Source organism: Triturus cristatus, chromosome 6 (assembly GCF_964204655.1).
Source record: "Triturus cristatus chromosome 6, aTriCri1.1, whole genome shotgun sequence".
Classification (NCBI taxonomy): domain Eukaryota; kingdom Metazoa; phylum Chordata; class Amphibia; order Caudata; family Salamandridae; genus Triturus; species Triturus cristatus.
Genome location: NC_140589.1, coordinates 816,786,000 through 816,802,344, shown reverse-complemented (window position 1 = coordinate 816,802,344; position 16,345 = coordinate 816,786,000). Strand labels below are relative to the sequence as shown.

At 41.8% G+C, this 16,345-nt stretch overlaps 1 protein-coding gene across 3 annotated transcripts in view; it reads right to left on the bottom strand.

The window, feature by feature from the left end:
* PLD5 (phospholipase D family member 5) overlaps nt 1-16,345 on the bottom strand; it is a 1,783,935-nt gene that overhangs the window by 689,766 nt on the left and 1,077,824 nt on the right. For all 3 annotated transcript variants that reach the window (XM_085611414.1, XM_085611415.1, XM_085611413.1), the window contains exon 5: nt 9,107-9,234. In XM_085611414.1, the coding sequence (XP_085467540.1) occupies nt 9,107-9,234 (128 nt within the window). The remainder of the gene's footprint in view (nt 1-9,106; nt 9,235-16,345) is intronic.

The window sequence follows — 16,345 nt, the reverse complement described above, 5'->3', positions numbered from 1 at the left end:
AATTAATCGCACATATAACAGGCGATTGAATTCAATGTAAAAGTACTACTCTTTTTCAATCCGTAAATCAGTAGGAGAAAACATAGGGAGATAAATCATTCAATAATCCAATTCAAGACATACAAGGCATTAATGACTTATATGGCTATTTATGTTTTTTAAGAAAGAAAAGGTTTTTTCCAAATTTAATTTATTGAGTGGTGTGGTTGCTAGCGCTATCAGTGTTTTTAAGATCACCGCTGCAGTTAAACACAGTGACAATTGATGGTCCAGTCACTCTCTACATATGCATTTTACTTTGTGTAGTATGGTGATACATTGAAATACCATACCAAACGTTTACACCGTAGACTACCGCCATTCAAAAATCCTGTTTTAAGAGTGTTGGTAGTAAAGCAAAGGTACTGAAAACTGATTTGACCCAAAAAAATAGTTTCAGAATACGTTAGTAGTGACTACTGTGCCAAGGATCTGTGGAAAGCAAGTTCCCTAAATATTCCAGAACTGAAGTTAGAATAGTAATTGATCTATTAAAAAGATATGAAATCCTCCACAGTAAAATTGCAGTTAACATAATATTTAATAATGCTTCAAGATATAGTGACGAGTTCAATGATAACCCCTAAATATTGCAGGACTGAACTTTGAATAGAAATTATCTAGTGTCTGACTACCGATGGGGAAGAGTAGCTACATTTAAAATCAAATATTTTCAAATAAAAAATTACAGTCCAATGTACTGAATAATTTAAAGGTCACCATCTTTCTATTAAAATACACTACAACAGCTCCCTTTCAAAATACCAACTAAATCCTGATAAAAATGCTACAGCCTGAAGTCTTATCATCAGATCATTTGGAATTATACAACTTTTGGGGTTTAGGGGATGGCTTAGAGATGTTGAATTTGACTGGTTCTGACCGCATCATTAGCCAATTGTTAAAAAATTAACTTTTGATCGAAATGTGACCCCATATGACAATTTGCCTATATTATATAGATTATACGCTGTAGTGTTTCTCATATTGAGCATTTGTTTCTGGTAACTGGATATATTAAAAGATGCGACTCTATGATAATGCAAAATGTTAGCAGAAGAAGGTCACAGAAATTTACAATAAAAGGTTCGAATCAAGAAATGTATTATAGCATTCTGCAAATTTTGTCTTATACAAGAAATACCTTGTTGACTGACAAACTACAATGTTAGTAATTATTGTGTCTTCTCACTCTTACTCTTTCCTTATGTGTAAGATGAAGGTAATCAATAATGCTCAACTGTGAGGAATCAGCTCTGCTACGTTTGCATGTAAAGCAAAAAGAGCAAACGATGGACGGAAGGCTGAACGAATCAAACATTCACCCTCTGTCAAAAATCTGGGTTTAATCCATCTTTTTTAAATCACCTTGCCACCCCATTTTGGACCCAGCCATATGCAAATCAGTCTTGACTCTGCAACCCATACGAACAGTCCAGCCCGAACTGCCAGGCAAGGTCCTCCCTGGATTGGGAACAAGCATCCTGTGACTGGATTCGGGGTATTACCCCTCATCAGCCAGCCTAGCTTGAATGCAAGGGCACAGTGAGCACGGGACCTATGTCTGGGCATACCCTTAACACTTAGACTGACAAAAGCAAAAAGAACAAATGATGGAAGGAAGGCTAAACAAATCAAACTTTCACCCCAGTCACAGATCTGGGTTTTCCGAATTTGTTTGTTTACTAATCTTAATGGTATATTTTCTTAAAGCATATAGTTGGAACTGTGTTTTGTGTTCACTGCCCCTCACATGTTGTAGAACACTGCAGAGATACATGTTGGTGTTGCATGTGGGTCCCTGAGCAAGGACGGGGAATAAATAACTACTTATGTGGCCTATTTATAGAAAGGCACATTGCGGACTTAAGATAATGGTTCTTTTTCTGGAACAATATTGTTGGACGTTTGGACTTTCAGTCACTATTGTAGGAATATAACGGTTGATCTATGCCTAAAGCATACTCAAAATGTACATTTGCTTATAACCCAAGTAGTTCTAAACAAGCCGTTGAGTCCTTTTAATTAAAAAGGCATTTCTATGGGCCAACTTACTAACAGAGTGAATAAGACCAAAACATATTCCCTGGTAAAGTATTTAAAGATAAAAAATAACATTGCTAATGCACCTTTTCCCTCACAACCTGGTTCTTGTTCAGACACTCTTCAAATATTTGTGCTATAATATTACTCGTGAAGGAATCCATAACAAGAGGGCTTGTATACAGACAGCTTTAGCAGTCTGTTGGCAAGACCAATTTCCCCCCCTATAAATACCATATATTTAAAATGGATCTGGATCAGCTCCTTTCTCATGAGTGGATGGCCTTATCTTCTATCTCTGGCGCCTGCTTTCATTCAGTGGGCTCTCCTCCCTATTCTTGTGTTTGCCCCGCCCAGCAGCAATGTTGTTTCAGTGTTCTCATTGGATGAGTTGTATCTTTCTATTGCTGACGTGAAGAGACTCATGCATTTAGCACTCAGCAGGAGTGCATGGGTTTCCATGCTGTTTTCTGTTCCCCCAAGCTCTCAGTTTTCCACTTTTCCACCATTCCCTACTTCACTCCCCGTCCCATTTTACAGTTTTCCTTGTATATTTATTTACTCACATTTTTTTACAATGACCCAGCAGCTTCAAAAAAATGTCAAGACACTTTCTTTATTTTGCGCAGGCGTGCACTTTCGTTTCCTTTTTTTGTTATTCCCTGGAAACTCTGATTTTGCTCTCCTCTTCCTGCCCCCAGGTTTCTCTTTACATGTATAAAACAATTGTTTTCATTTTTTTGACAGGGCCCAGAAGCTGAAAAGTGCTGATGGGCCGCCAGTTTTTTTGCCATCATAAACAGTTTTGAAAGTTTTTTTAATCTTTTAAGTTACTGGTGCAGTATGGCTGCCTACCATGTTTGGTAAATTAAAAATGTCTGCCAAGCATCACTGGGCATGCGTGTGCATGCATCACAGTGAAAAGGCAAGCATTAGTGGCCATCTTGTAATACGCTTTCTGCGATAGAAAACCTATTGCTAAATTTCCAGACAAGCACGCACATGCATGCAAAAATGTATTGGCTAAGCAAATAACTCCGTCTTTTCTAGCTCAGACGTATTCTTGTTGGGTCCTTGGTATCATTTGCCAAGCTCCAAATAGATAAAACATTGCTCATGGTGTACAACCGCATTGACTGATATTCATAAGCTTTGTTTTAGAAATGGCTTTAGAGAAAAGTTGTTTATGCTATAACAAGGATTCTCATCCATGCCTGGAGGGCTTGTTCACAGCTTTTCTTAAACCTGTCTCTCAGCATTGGTTGCACGGCCCCGATGAGGATGTGTGATTTAGGATACCGACCGAGCTGTCTACCATAGTACATTGGTCTTCATTGATTAAACTTCGTGATTAGTTGATATTTCATTGGGAAATTTGTATTGATTTACGTCATGTTGGTCAAACAACAAATGAATGGCTGTTGGTATCCTTTGCTGCTATTGAGTCGTTGCTACTATTTTAATCCACATCTGTCCAGAGGACCATTTGATGATTGTAGCAAATCGACAGCGGTTTCCTTAGTAAATGGGACCCAAGGCGGGGAATGGAAAGAAAGTCTTTATGTTTGAATGTAGGATTAAAATGTAGGTAGAAATATGTATACTTATGAATGTCAGTGAAAATCAATGTGGCCCAATAACAGTTCTTTTGATGTATTGTACTATTAAGCACATATACACTCATTTATTCCAAAGTGCAAAGGTCAAAACTCATGCTATGGCCACAGTAAAGCACTACTGACTTCAGCAAAGCATCGCTTACTGCCTCACAGATTACATGTTAGAATTACCTCATACCTTTAAACATCTCTCCTAATAGCCACAAGCCTTCTACGTGATTTTTACTTACTGAGTAAAAAGAACCCTTCACAACCTGGTTTTCTTTAAATTCCTTCTTTTGCTTATAAATAAACATTCAATGACGTAAAACCATATGGGAATGGGCAGGGTGTAACATGCTATTGATTACCATGAGTAACAGTGGAGGGGGCCTCGGAGATCGGATACATAAAGTGTCAGTCCCCCATGCATAATTAATAATGCCTTAATCTATGCTTTCCATTACCCCATACAAGGGTTACCCTTACATTGCACAGATTCTGCATACCTAGGTTTAGGAAAAGGGGAACATTTAAAACTCTGACAGATCTGATGAAAATAGCGAATATGCATGCACTCGTCCAGCTCTCCCGAAGGACGTGCACAGGAATTATTCAGGTGTAAAGTAAATATGCAACTAAGAGCGAGAAATGCATTAATATTGTTTGTGAATCACAACATATTTATGCATAGGTGTGTATTACCTTCATTTCCTGGTCCATTAGGCTCACATTTTCTAAGACACACTCACTTTAAACATCTTGGTGGCTCTTAGCAGTTGAGAAGTAAATTCAACACAGATAGACTCGACCTAACTCAGCCAGGAGTTACAATATTTTCTAATCATGTTATATTTATTAATTTTTTAATGCAGTGTACACAGCGCGAGCTTTACCCAACGGTGTCAGAGTGCTTTACAATAGAACCAAGTAAGTTACAAAAGGTACACATGATGGAATTTATACGCTTACAAGTTACATATACAATCAGGATTATTCAAATTAAAGGATGGAATATGTATGCAAGGAAAACGTCCTATGAATTGAGTAAGGAAGAATCAGAGTAATGAAGATTACCAGTAAGTAATATAAGCATTACATTATCTTAACCCTGTGGATTGATGTAATGTGGTAATGCAGGTCCAGTCCTTCTTGCCAAATTTAAGTAACTGTGAAATGCCTGTCCCAATCTGTGCCAAATTCGCGTAATTTGCTTTGGAGTAATTACACAAAATTTCAGGATAAATAAGTGAAACAATGCAGAATTACACATAATCAGACAAAATGCAAACCCTTCTTTTATTGCTATAGTTAACAGTGAAATTCATCCTTGCATCAATTTTTGATGCAAAGACGTATTTTACCCTAGAAATAGACACACGGCTCAATTGTCCAGAACAAATAACACTCATGTTCTAATTGAATTGATAGGGTTTCCAAAGCTACCCTCCTGGACAGACTTGTACTGCCAGCCTCACAGGAAATGTTTTCAGATGGTTTTCATCCTTCTTAAAGGAGCACAAGCAGGCTGTGCCCCTTGTTCATTATTGCTCCACCGTTAAAATCATTACTTGTGCGGTCTGCAGGTAGAGGTGGCTTTTGGCCAGATAGCGCTCTGGGCAAAGCCAAATTTGGCGTATCCTCTCTCCCATCAACAGAAAGTTGGAAAAATGGAAAGGCTAGAGGAAAGCGAGGGGGATAAAAGAAAGGAGGGCCATGAAAAGGAAACCTGCCAAAATGTGAACATGGGGTTGAGTGTTTAACACACTTTGGTTTGCAGACAGGTCAGAGAGAGACTGCTGAAGCCAGATCTTGTACCCTTCTGAAGGTGCGCGCCCTGGGCTTCGGCCCTGCACACCCACTCTAGAGTTATCCCATCCCACAGGGCTCTTCATTGAGCCCTACACTTTTTAATCTATATGTGTCGCCTCTAGATGATCTTATTGCTTACTTGGGCTTTCAATTCCACTTATAAACAGATGATCTATATATCATCTTGTGATTGGAAGAAGTGCAAGGTGCCCTTAACAAACAATTCAAAGTGTCTTTCTTCTGTGGTTGTCTGGATAAATACCAATTCCTTAAGACTCAACACTGACTAGACAGAGATCTGGTTATTTGGCAATTGCCTCTTCTGTAATTCAAACTGGTAGCCTGGGTCATTAGGAGTCTATCACAATCCTCCGCCAAGGCCCACAATCTGGGAGCAAGTTTTGACCCCAAACTCTCTTTTGAGGCTCATATTAACTTAGAGCCACCAATAATTTTATAATGAGGGTTTTGAGCAACATTCTTCCCCTCCCACTGCATTCAGGTAGGATAACTATAGTACACTGTCTCATCAGTAAAGGACAGATTATTGTAACTTTGTTTCTTGGCCTGTCCAACTGTCTCTTTGACAGGCTACAACTGATCAAGAATGCAGTTAGCAGAGTTTTTTTAAGGCCCCACAGATAGAATACAATTTATCATCATCTTTCTTCACTCCTTTGGTTGCTGGTACATGATTGCTCCCTCTTTGAGGATTTGTGCTATGTAAAAATAAAATATGCGTACCTTGGCACCAAATAATTACATGACATCTCTGTTCTCACGTTACTCCCACTCGATGGTTCTTCGTTACAGTTTCTCCCATCAAGTAGAAATCCCTTAGTTTTCAAGAATGCACTTAGGTGGCCTGTCCTTTTCGATCTTGACTGCACAGGCATGGAGCAAGCTTCCACCTACCATTTGTGCAGACCCATATCATCTCAATTTTTGTAGATCATTGAAAATTCATATATTTCAATCATAAACCATCTTTCCTTCTTTTACCTCCAACACCAGGACACTATTGGGTATGTGGCACACTCTACAGAAGTTATGTCAACCAATTAATCAATCAATCAATCAATCAAGTTAGCCATCCTTGTCTTTTTTGTAACTCATTCCTCTTTTTTAGATTTTCAATGCTTCAAACCAGTTTCCCTTAACGTATTAACATTTTTGATGGACATATCAGTGTATCCTTCTACTGTACAATTCAATGCAAAGCAATATACCTAGAAATAGGAAGAAATGTGGCCCTTCAAAAAATGCAACCTATGTTCAGATTCATCAAATATCCATTAAACTAGTTACAAATGTAACTAGTAATAATATATAAAGTGCAATACCAGTTTGTGATTCCCTCTGCTTCACGGGTAATGCCCCAAAATGAAACCTATCAAGCCACCATTCTTCTACAGTCTGACAACAGGAATTACGTGCCTCAAATTTGCATGCATTGTAAAAAGATATAAGCACAAAAAACTCCACATCTGCATAGATTTGCCAAGTAAACTTGGTCAACAGCTGCACAGTTCATGGAAACACTTGACTCACACAACATGTACCAACTCAATTTCAATGGGTTGTAGACATGCATGGGGTTAAATGTGGACTGCCGGCAGCAAAGCATGAGTAGATTGGGGTATTGATTTTACGACAGTTTTGAAAACTGTGCATCTGCATAGACCATCTTTAAATAGGTTTATTCAAATAATACAAACTATTCAATAATTCAAACCCATTTTTGGTGCCCGTCATCTATTTGCTGCTTGTGTACTTGCAAGCAGCCATCTTGAAAGTGTAAAAACCATTTGAAAAAGGGTGCCCGTCAATCATGCCTGTCGGAAAAGGTTGCAAAACATAAGTGGGATACGGATGGGGGAAAGGAGAGACAAGTGGAGACAAGTGGAGACAAGTGGAGAGAGCAGGGCGACCAAAAGAGTAGCGAAGTTGGAATGGGAGATATTTAAAAATATAGGAGCAGAATGAGGAGGGGTCGGTGAGGCAATGGATGAGTTGGAAAAGCAACATCGAAAGCAAGGGGCTAGGGCAAATTGAAGGTTTAAACAGCAGATGGGAGAGAGAGCAAGAACAGACCAGCACTCCCATGGAGTGCTTAAAGAAAGAAAATAAAGGTAGTTCCCGAAGTGCAAGCAGTGTCAGCTGTGGAAGGATACAAGTCAACCATTCAGTACACTGACAGTGTGAACTACTCTTTGGTGGGACAAGCACAATAACAGGGAGGAAAGCCATTCAGTCAATCAAAAGGAGACAACTTAGATAAGACAACAAAGCCATCCAATCATGAACAATGGACTAGCCTGAAGCCTACTCTAAGTATTTGTTATGTATTCCAAAAACTACATGTTGCTGCCAAGACTTAAATATGACCTGGTGTCTATCTCTGTGGATCCATTACAAAGATAGGTGTATACACTATCCCCTCGCTTTTTGAGCAGTCCCTCAGAGGAAGATTATAACACAGGCATATGCAAATTAGAAATAATAGGTCTGTCCAACAGCCAGCAAAAGCTGTGTGTAGCTAAGACTTAAAATGTATGTGCATCTACTGTTCAGATAAATCTAGGAAGTGGAAGACAATCTATACCTTGAGGATGAGTTTTGTCAAATCAGGAAACTGGAGATTAAATGAGGAATGAGTCATGTGTAAATACCTCAAGTTGGATCTCCAGAATGACACTTTAGAAGATATCAGAGAGAACCAGTATCTGTGGATGGACTAGTACATGGCTGTGTACAAAGCTTGATGTCAGACAGATCTAAGAATACCCATGTACCAATAGTACCTAATGTACAGGATATGGAAGGGAAGACTGCTGAATATTCAAGAAATAACTAGAAGATATTAACAAGAGGTGTTTGATCTTCATTTTCTGTACAAAGAAACCTCAGTTGATGCGCCTTTAATGGGTATAGGGTTATTTGGATTGTCTTCTGGGGTCTGCATAAACATTTTGCATAGCTCAAGCTGATGGGACACTATTCCAGGGTATGAACCACAACTCTTAACTTGACCACAGGAAGCTCACTCATCCCTGTCAGCTTCGGTGTCTTTAGTTAGGGCCACTGGTGCTGCTATATATCACTTCCTGAAGCTGTTGGAGTGAAGGGAGTGGGCATTACAAAATGAAAAGGGTTATCTAAATCTGCAATGAGGCTAAGGGAGCCCATGCGGATGGAAACATGGGCTATAGATAGAGGCTCTCAGGGACTTTGGCAACCACAACAAGCATAAGCACGACAGACAAAGGTAGGGTAGGTGGAAGGGGCACCTGGAGCCATTAGCCGAACTGTCAGAGCCATGACAGCAATCAGTCTTGATATGCGAGCTCCCTACACAACCTGCACAAATATTAAATATTCAAAATTTCAAAGGGTGGTTTAGATGGCCAATTTATTGGCTTGATTAGTAATCATTTTTTTGTACAGTGACTTAATCAGAGCTCACAGGCTCTTCTCCCTCCATCAAAGCCAGCTTTACAGCCTCAATAAAAAAAAGAGTAACAGTCAATTTACAGACATTGAATGTAATAGAGCATTTCCATGATTTCATTAAGGATGGAGTTGATTGTAATATTTGCATTTAGCACACCAACCTGTCCTAGTGATTGTCGGTCTAAACCAGCACTCCCGATGTATATGTGTTTTCTGTCAACAACCCAAAAAGATGCGTGGAGCCGGCCTTCAGTGAAAGCTGTCATGTTCAGATACAGCACCTCTGCGTCTGTGAAGAAACACATTGTAAATTCAGTAAGTTACTATGCGCGAGAGCTGCTTCTGTGCACAATATTTCACTGTCGACAAGCAGCTGTTCAAGGGTTTTAGATGTAAGTGTACTGCTGGTGGTGTCTGTCAGTCGTTGCATTGCCTCAGCTTTAGGTGCATATGTGCCACTTCTTCAAGCACTTCAACACAATAAAATGCGTATGATAAGTAGTATAATTTATATTTCTGTTTCTATATAAAGCACCTAGAATCAATTCGGTTTCTGTTACATTAATAAGCAATAGTCCCTTCTCCCTCATTTTCCTCTTCTGCTTCCTCTTCTCACTCCTCTCCTACATCCTCTTCCTGCTTTGTTTTCTTTGTTCTCTTAATATTATTTTTCCTATTCATTTTTTCGCCCCTATGGAGAGAGACGCCACAACCTTTTGATGTGAGCGGTGGCTGAGTTCCCACACTCCCCAGAGAGAGGATCCCTTAAAGGTAAACCAGTTTAATTGAAGGAAATATCGGTCACCTTGGATAGGTTGTACTGAACAATAAGGAAATGTGAAAATATGTTTATAAGAGGGTTAACGTAGCAATTCAATCAAAGAAACATACAGTTAAATAAATGCAGAACTTAAATTCCATGCCAAGTTTATGCAAACTAAAGGAAAGATAACTTTATAAGTAAGTACGAAAAATAAGCAACAAGTAGAGATGTGGAACGGAAAACATACCCAAAAGGACATTCACCCTGAGGTAAATGCTCCCATCTACGCAGAAATAAAAAATACCCTGCAGCATAAACAAATGACCCTGCAAATGTATTTGTAAATCACCAACTTCAATCCAAAAGTGTGCATGCATTTGTTGGCAGATTGAGGTGACTAGGTACAATATGTCCAATTTGGTTATTTTCCCTGTTTCCATTGACATTTCTTCTTTCGTTTATTTTATTTTTCCGAATCCCTTGCAAAATGTCCCTTATTTTAGTTTGACTTAACATATTGAGTTGTTTTCTCTTTTTATATAAACTTGGCATGGAATTTAAGCTCGACATATATTTTATATTTTCTTTCATTGATTTCTTACAACCCACTAACCCAGAAAAAAACCTCGAAAAATGATTACCAGAGAAATAGAAAACTAAGGACATAACATTGTGCAAAGCAAAAGCAAGGATTTCTTGCAGAAGCAGGAAAAGCAGCAAGAATTGACGGCAAATATGTGAAAGCAGCAAATAAAATGTGCATATCATCACATTGGAATCTTTGTGGTCTCTATGGTCCCTCTTCTTCTTTGCAGTCTGATGACGGGGTACTGACAACCCTTTCCAGTCAGAGTCACTGCATAATGCAGACTCCATGGATATCTTTCGATTATCTATTGCTCAAGTGTCAGCCGTTGGTTGGTTAGCCTCGATGTACCAAACACCAGTTATATGGCACCTACACCTAGACAGGCACCAGATCGTTCTCTCTGTTGTGAGGGATTAGAGACTTGATTTGCCTTTCCAACCATCCACAGAAAACAGAGCTTCTGAGGGTGACTCTGGTGACTTATCTGATTGCAAAGTAGGTTAGCCACCTGCCAATGCCACCAGTCAATAATAAATGGTTCTGGAGCAGCGGAATTTTCGCTCCACTATTTCATAATTGAGTAGGCCACATATATGTCTACTTATGTCCTTATGCATTCTTGTGCCCTAATATGATTAATGAGGCGTAGTGCACTTGAACCAATATAGAAAGTGCATTCATCATGTAATCTTGACATGTATATGTGTGTGTGCATTAACGTTTTCCTTTACAGTAACAAGGAATTGTAGCTCTCATATATATCTGCGTATGTTTGGCCTGAATTACATTGTTAATCCTTATGGATACGCATACTCATTTAAAAAACAGATTGCATCGATCATATAACGGGAAATGTGTCTATTTGAATAGCATTTAGCATTTATAATGTGACTGCCTATGTATCTGTAATCACATGTGTATTGAGATCCTTACTATACTAAATTTACCAAAGGCCTTAAGCATTTAGATTTCTGAATGTTTTAACCTTCAACATGCATATTTGCTTCGAGTACAATGTTTTTCTCTCCTCTGCAGGTGCAGTTTCATGAGCTAATGAATAAAGAAAGGCACATTGTGTGAAAGAGATGGGGAAGTTGGAAAGGAGTACTCTTTTTGTTGACCCAGTTCCTGAGGCGGAAAGCCGGGAGCTGGAGGTACGAGTGTTGAGAAATACTTGATTGTTTTTAAATACAAAAGCTTACTTTTACAATTGTGTGGTGTCACTTAAACGTGCTGTTTTTAAACTGCACCAACGCCAGGACTTGATGGAAATTAGCGCACAGCTGCTCTAAACGCTGTTGACGCTCCTCATCAGCCCCAGCGGCCGCCATCAGACGAGGCGTGCACGCTGACCACGCCCACTTAGGCCACACCCCCCTCTGGTCAAATATGTGCATCCACAGGAAGCGCAGCGGACGAGCGCAGCGGGAGCGCCGTTTGCGCGCCGAAGGCGCGCCTAAGGCAAGCCCGTCTGCGCCCGTCCGCGACCAGCCGGGACCCGGGGCCATGACCCCTGGCTCCTGCCTTACCCAGAGCAGAATCTACAGCTCGACGACCTTACATAGCATAGGCAGGACTATTACTCCCCAGTGCCCTCATACCTTCAGACCCACAGAGCTACCTGCCCGATGTTCAGGGTGCAAACACTCTTTCTACGAACCCCCTTGACCGCGGCTCTAACGTACCGTATGTACGCGCTCAACTGCCGCTCCCTACCTAAACACAGCACACAGATCTCCATGCTGTTGGAGGAGGAAAGAACGGACGCGGTATTCCTAACAGAAACGTGGCTCACTGCCCACTCCGAGCCAGACGTGGTAAAAGCCTTACCCGTAGGATATTATATCCTCAGAGTGGATAGACCGCTAGGGAGAGGCGGAGGTCTGGCGATCATCTTAAAAGACCAGTACCGATGCCGTTTTACAGCAGGAACCATCCCTGAGTGCGAGAGTGCAGAATTCTGTATAGAGTTTCATGCCAACAGCACTTTTTCTGGCACCCTAATCTATCGCCCCCCCGAGCCTGCAAAAGAGTTTCACAGGTCTCTTCCAGAAATTACAACGCAAAGAATCCTTTCCTCTGCCAATCACACAATCTTGGGTGATTTCAACCTTCACTTTAACTCCCCCTCAGACCACATTGCTCACGAACTACAAGAGGACCTGGAAGCTCTCCAACTGCTCCAACTGGTTGCTGCCCCGACCCATGATAAAGGCAATTTACTCGACCCCATATTCAGTAACTGTCTGAATCTAACTGTGGATCCACCCATCCCCCTCCCATGGTCAGACCATTTCTTAATTCCTTTCTCCTGGGTAAAACACAAGACCCCCCAGCTACCTCCCCAAACCACCACCAGGAGGAACTGGTCAAAACTCCCACTAGAGCTCTGGATGAACAACCTAGACTCCACGCGCCCGCTACCCTGTCCAGACCCCAACGTGGCAAACACCCACTATGAGAGCTGGATCACTCATTCGCTAGACGCGATCCTTCCGCATCGTAAGTCCTTCGCGAAGAGATCACAGAAATCCGCTCCCTGGTTTTCCGACTCTCTAAGACAATCAAAACGCATTTGCAGACAACGAGAGAGAGCTTGGCGCCTAGACTTCCTCCCAGATAAGAAGACTGCCTACAAAGAGGCGATCAGATCCTACAAAGAAGCAATCAGGTCAGCCCAGGCAACCCATTACTCCGAGAAAATATTAGAAGCAAAATCCAAGCCAAAAGAAATCTTTCAAATTATAAAACAGTGCTCCAATGTCAATACGGCCCCTCCACCCATTAAAACCCAGGACCAATGCAACGAGCTCGCGGACTTCTTCTACGAAAAGGTTCAAAAAATTTACTCTACATTCCCTATCGCACCCATATCCCTGGACTCGAGCATCTCACCTCCCCCTAGACCGCCCCCTCACCCAGACCAGCCCTCCCTTGAGTACTTCCATCCTCTGGATCTAGACACCTTAAGCAAGGTGGCCCAACAAGTCAAGTCGGGTTCCCCTTGTGATCCTGCCCCCCCAGAGATCCTTATGCGAGCCAGCAAAACCACCCTGCCCGTAATTCTAGACCTCCTTAACACCTCCATATCTGCTTGTTCAGTCCCCATGGCTTGGAAACAGGCCATGGTGCGGGCACTGCTAAAAAAACCCAGCCTAGACCCAGACGACCACGCCAGTTATCGCCCCATTTCACTTCTCCCTTGGGTTAGCAAGGTGTTAGAGAAACACATAAACGCGCAGCTGGTCCAGTTCCTGGAGGACCACTCTCTACTACATACTTCCCAGACAGGCTTCAGACCAAAGCATGGTACTGAAACCGCCTTATTGGCAGTCACCGAAGAAACCAGAAGGATACTAGACCAGGGAGGATCAGTGGCAGTGATCCTCCTTGACCTAAGTGCCGCCTTCGATACGGTCAGCCATACCACCTTGCTAGACCGTCTCTATAACATCGGGGTCTCAGGTGACGCCTTAAGGTGGTTCGAGTCCTTTCTGTCTGGGAGGTCGTTTCAGATCTTCGATGGAAAGACAGTATCCTCCAGGAAACCCTTGAGCTGCGGAGTGCCACAGGGCTCTTCCTTGAGCCCTGTGTTGTTCAACGTCTACATGAGGCCGCTGGCGGGTGTTGTCGAACCGTATGACATTAAAATCGTGTCATATGCCGACGACACCCAGCTTGTGGTCTCGCTGGCAACGGAGAACAATACTCACTCCGCAGCAGACCTGTTAAACTGCCTAGTGGACGTGAAGGGATGGATGACCAACTCCTCCCTTAAGCTGAATGGTGAAAAGACGGAGCTCATGCTCCTGGGACCAACTTCTCCTGTGTCTTTCACCTCCCTATGGCCCAGTGCCCTGGGTCCCCCGCCCACTCACAAAGAAAGTGTTAAAAGCCTGGGAGTATGGCTAGATAACAAACTTTCCTTCTCCACCCAGGCCAAGAAGCTGTCCGCCACCTGCCTTGGCCTACTCAGAATTCTGAGGAAGGTGCTCCCGTTACTTCCCCTAGAGGCCAAAAAGGTGGCAGTCCAAGGTCTGATTCAATCTCGCCTGGACTCAAATAACGCTTTATACTTGGGGGCCCCGGAGATGACCCTCAGGAAATTGCAAATTGTTCAGAACTGTGCAGCACGCACTTTGCTGAAAATTCCACGGACCCAGTCGGCCAGACCTGCTCTGAAGAGCCTCCACTGGCTGCCAGTGAAGCAGAGAGTGTCCTTCAAGGCGCTATGCTTGGCACATCGCACCTTTTGGAAGACGGGACCTGCCATAAACACTGGCTTGGTTACCCCCTACCATCCTAAAAGGAACCTCCGGTCTTCGGAGGCATTCCTGGCCGTTGTACCTAGGGTGAAGCGAGCTAGGTCTGGAGGCAGGCTGTTTTCTTTGAACACCGCTAGGCTATGGAATGCTCTTCCCATCACACTCCGCTCCAACCCTGACCTTCTTGCATTCCGGAAAAACCTAAAGACACTGTTGTTTGTTCAATCCTATGTACCTTAAGCTCCCTCAGTCACTTTCCCTCTATCCAGCGCTTGGACGCCTGCGGGCAGCAACCGCGCTCAATAAATACTGTTACAATTACAATTACAATTACTCTTGACAAAGACGATAAGACTAACAAACTACTGTCTGTGCAGAATAAGGAGATGAGGGAAATCCAAGGACATTCTGAACACATGGATCAAAGAAGGGAGTCGTAAGTGTAGCTGCCAAAAAGTATTGTTTGGAGATGGACATTAATGAGACCTTTGATATGGGATTCTAGAAGGTTCTTTCTGTGGGTATAATTGAACAACACACTTCAGCTTCGTTCAGATTCCTTTCAGACTTGGAGAGTTACAGACCTCTTTGAGATATTTCTGTTGTGTGGCTTTATGCAGTACAATATTCTTTATTTGAAGAAATTCTACAGAAGCTCTGCTATGCTGACACCTTTCTACTTTATTGGATCAAATTAGGGTTCTCCTCATCTAGCATTAATTAGCGTAGCTTATTCCTTCATGCATCATATGCACGAGGACTGAAACTTTCAATCTAACAATCAGACTTTATTTCTTATCCTTTATACTGTGGCTACTAAATTTCTCATTTGCTCTCTATTATTGAGGATACATTTTGTGCACAGATTTAGCTTTCCGTGGGTGAGTCTGTATTTTATACTATCTTTCTAAGACTGATTTATATTACTTTGGCTCTGAATTTGTAATACGTCCATACTTAATCTCACTTATTGACTCTGACCTTTACTGTGAGATCAAATGGGTTACACTATAATCATAAATTGAAATTGATCCTAACTCCTTTTATTCCTCAGGCACCCAAGAAAGTTCCATTGCAGGGGGTAGGCAACGGGGGTACGACTACTGTTTGTTGTCAGTTCAGTCTTCACTTTTCTCTTGAATAATAATAAGAATGATGTACTACTACTACTACTACTAATATTAATAACAATAATACTAAGGATAATAATAATATGTGCTTAATAGCAATAAACACAGCATTTTTGCCATTTCTAAGCACTATAAACAACAGATATTACTATTGCCAACTTTATAGATTTATGATAATTGAAGCCAGATACCTGTGCTTCGCTTTTCAATGAACTATAGATGAAGGTGGGAATCTGATTAGGTGACCTTAACTGAGAACTAGCACAAGTTAATATTTAACCCTACAACCATATGGACGTTATATATTTTGGGGAACCACACCATCAGCATAAGTTCCTGACCACTCACGTAACTAAGCATACACAAGTGATGATGGACGGAGCGCTGAAACTTTTCAGACACTCACTCTCAGTCAAAGATCTGGTTGAATCCATCATTGCTCTTTAGCTCACTTCGCCACTCAAGTTCAGACCCAGCCATATGCAAATTAGTCTTGACACCTGGATGATGAGGGGTGTTACCCCGAAACCGGTCCCAGGATGCTTGTTTCCTGTCCAGGGAAGACCTGGCTTGGCAGTTTTGGCTGGACTGTTCCCATGAGGAACTGGGTCAAGACTGATTTGCATATGGCTTGGTCTGAACTGGGATGGCGA